This window comes from Condylura cristata, unplaced genomic scaffold (genome assembly GCF_000260355.1).
Source record: "Condylura cristata isolate star-nosed mole 26May11 unplaced genomic scaffold, ConCri1.0 scaffold00013, whole genome shotgun sequence".
Lineage (NCBI taxonomy): Eukaryota > Metazoa > Chordata > Mammalia > Eulipotyphla > Talpidae > Condylura > Condylura cristata.
The window spans coordinates 10262010-10264227 of NW_004567114.1; the positions used below are offsets into that span (position 1 = coordinate 10262010).

At 38.9% G+C, this 2218-nt stretch overlaps 1 protein-coding gene across 1 annotated transcript in view; it reads right to left on the reverse strand.

Annotated features, from left to right (window-relative positions):
- Window positions 1-1013: 1013 nt before the first annotated feature.
- TTC8 (tetratricopeptide repeat domain 8) overlaps window positions 1014-2218 on the reverse strand; it is a 46277-nt gene continuing 45072 nt past the window's right edge. The window contains exon 14 of the mRNA XM_012724386.1: window positions 1014-1702. Coding sequence (XP_012579840.1) covers window positions 1460-1702 — 243 coding nt within the window. The 3' untranslated portion in view covers window positions 1014-1459. The remainder of the gene's footprint in view (window positions 1703-2218) is intronic.

Genomic DNA, 2218 nt, shown 5'->3' on the forward strand with positions numbered 1-2218 from the left:
TTGCAGCGGAAACTAAGTGAATTAATCGACATCAAGTGCTGGGACCTCTAATGTCACACTCTGTTGGCACAGTTATTACCTTGTATTTTCTCTCCATTTTAGAAGGACAGGTTTATTAGTTAAAGGAGACGAAGAGAGGCACCTGCATAGTCACAGGTGGGCAGGGAGCTGCCTTAGCTCTACTTAAATAGGAAAATGGTTCACCTTGTAAGATTTGAATCTAAATACTGACTGTAGTCTTAGGAAACTGTTAGTGCTCCAGAAAATTCTCACGAATGCAACAGCATGAGCACAGGCAGGAGAACCAGCCAAGGCGAAGCCTCACTAACCGGCCTGCAGCAGAGCTGGGGCTCCCGTCATGCCCAGCGGGACGCTGTTCGAGCTCTGTACAGTGTGCCAGGGACCCACCCCCACTTGGGGGGGCTCGCAGGTTCTAACAACCTGCAGTTCCCTGAATTCACGGTTTATGGATCTGCTGTAAAGCCGTACTGTTTATGACCTCAATGCAGAAACAAGTATGTCTAAAATAGTTTTCATGAAGTTAAAAAATGAAAAAGAACACAGATCCACAAAAGCCAAACTATGAGTCTGAGGGCCGCTCCCAGAACACGCTCCTTGTGTGAACACAGCGAGACACTAAGCACAGAAGGGCGCCAGGGCTCCTCCAGGCGTGGCGGGTGCAGCCCCACCGTCATGGTTAGGGAGAACCTTGGCTGGTCTCCTGCCTGTGCTCATGCTGTTGCATTCGTGAGAATTTTCTGGAGCACTATCAGTTTCCTAATACTACAGTCAGGTTAGGGAGCGGATGAATAGTTTCTTAGGAGAAAATAAACGTTGTATTTTAGGAGCACATCATTGCAAATAATATTAAAACTATGATTGATTTCTAAAGTTATCAGACTTCCAAACAACTTGTCTCATCTGAGATGACCAGAAACTGATGAAAAAAAAACAGAATGATGGTGTTTTGCATACTGATTTATTTTAAAGCACAATATATAAGAAAATGCAGTTTCTCACAAAGCAGTTGATGAAAAAAGTTTTAAGACAATTTTCAAACTCTAAAGTCTTTACATAGGATATATATATTCTAACCATAAAAGTAGAATTTTAAAGTACAATTTTAAAGTGGATTTCAGACCTCTTAAGCGACATAATAGTAGTGGCCAGCTTGAGAATATTAAAAATGTGCATTTATAAAAATTTGAGGAAATCCTTGAATGTTTATGAACATTTTAAACATCTACCATGTAATGTGAAAGGTTTCATGATTTTCTTTAAAAACTTAAATCTTGCCTTTTATAGTATAAAGTAATTATTACAAAGTCTTCATTGTACATTATTTACACTCCCACACATCACATAAGAACCAAATACAGGTTTGTATTATTATGTACATACACACAAAACTTCCCTCCTCAATCCCCCTTCATAGAAACATATTTGGCCCAAGGAACAATCAGATCATAGCAAAATGCTGCTTTAGCTGCTTGATTAGGAGCTGGGTATCCACGTGGTCTGGAAACGCTGCTTCAGACTTCTGGGCAGCAACATAGCTTCTCTGCAGATCTCCAATCTGGAGGAAATGCCAGGATAAGGTCATGGAATAAGAAATAATGAGTAAGGAAGTCAAAAAAAGACATACTATCTGCACGCCGTAGGGACCCACAGCATTCTTAAGGATAAATTGCTTGGTTTTATGCTACTTTGATTTTAGAATCCTTTCACGTAGGATTATAACTCTTGAAAAATAAAATAGTCAATTATATAAATAATTTCTGCTCCATTACAGCTGTCTAGTTATGAATTCATAAACCTGGGGTTTCTTTTCCTGTCACTGATAGTACTATAATAAAATGACATTTGCATGCTAAAGTAGGCAGCTCTCTGCAGCTTAGGGAAACTATTTGCAATGTAGCATAGACAAAGACATATTTTGATTAGTGTTATCTTTTAGTAGAAAATTCAAGCAGAAACTATTGTATTTAAAATACAATAACATGCTTTAGGAGGTTTTAAATGGTGCTGTCACAGTAATGCTGGGAAGATATCTGGATTTAAAAGTTTATAAAGAGTGTCTCTGATTTTTAATATTTCAAATTTTGGGTTAAAAATCCAGTCCACAGGCGAGAAAATAACAAAAATAATGAACAACCATATACCAGAGACATTTTGTGGGGGTGGAGTGGGGAATGGGATCAAAAACGGAGGGGTGGGG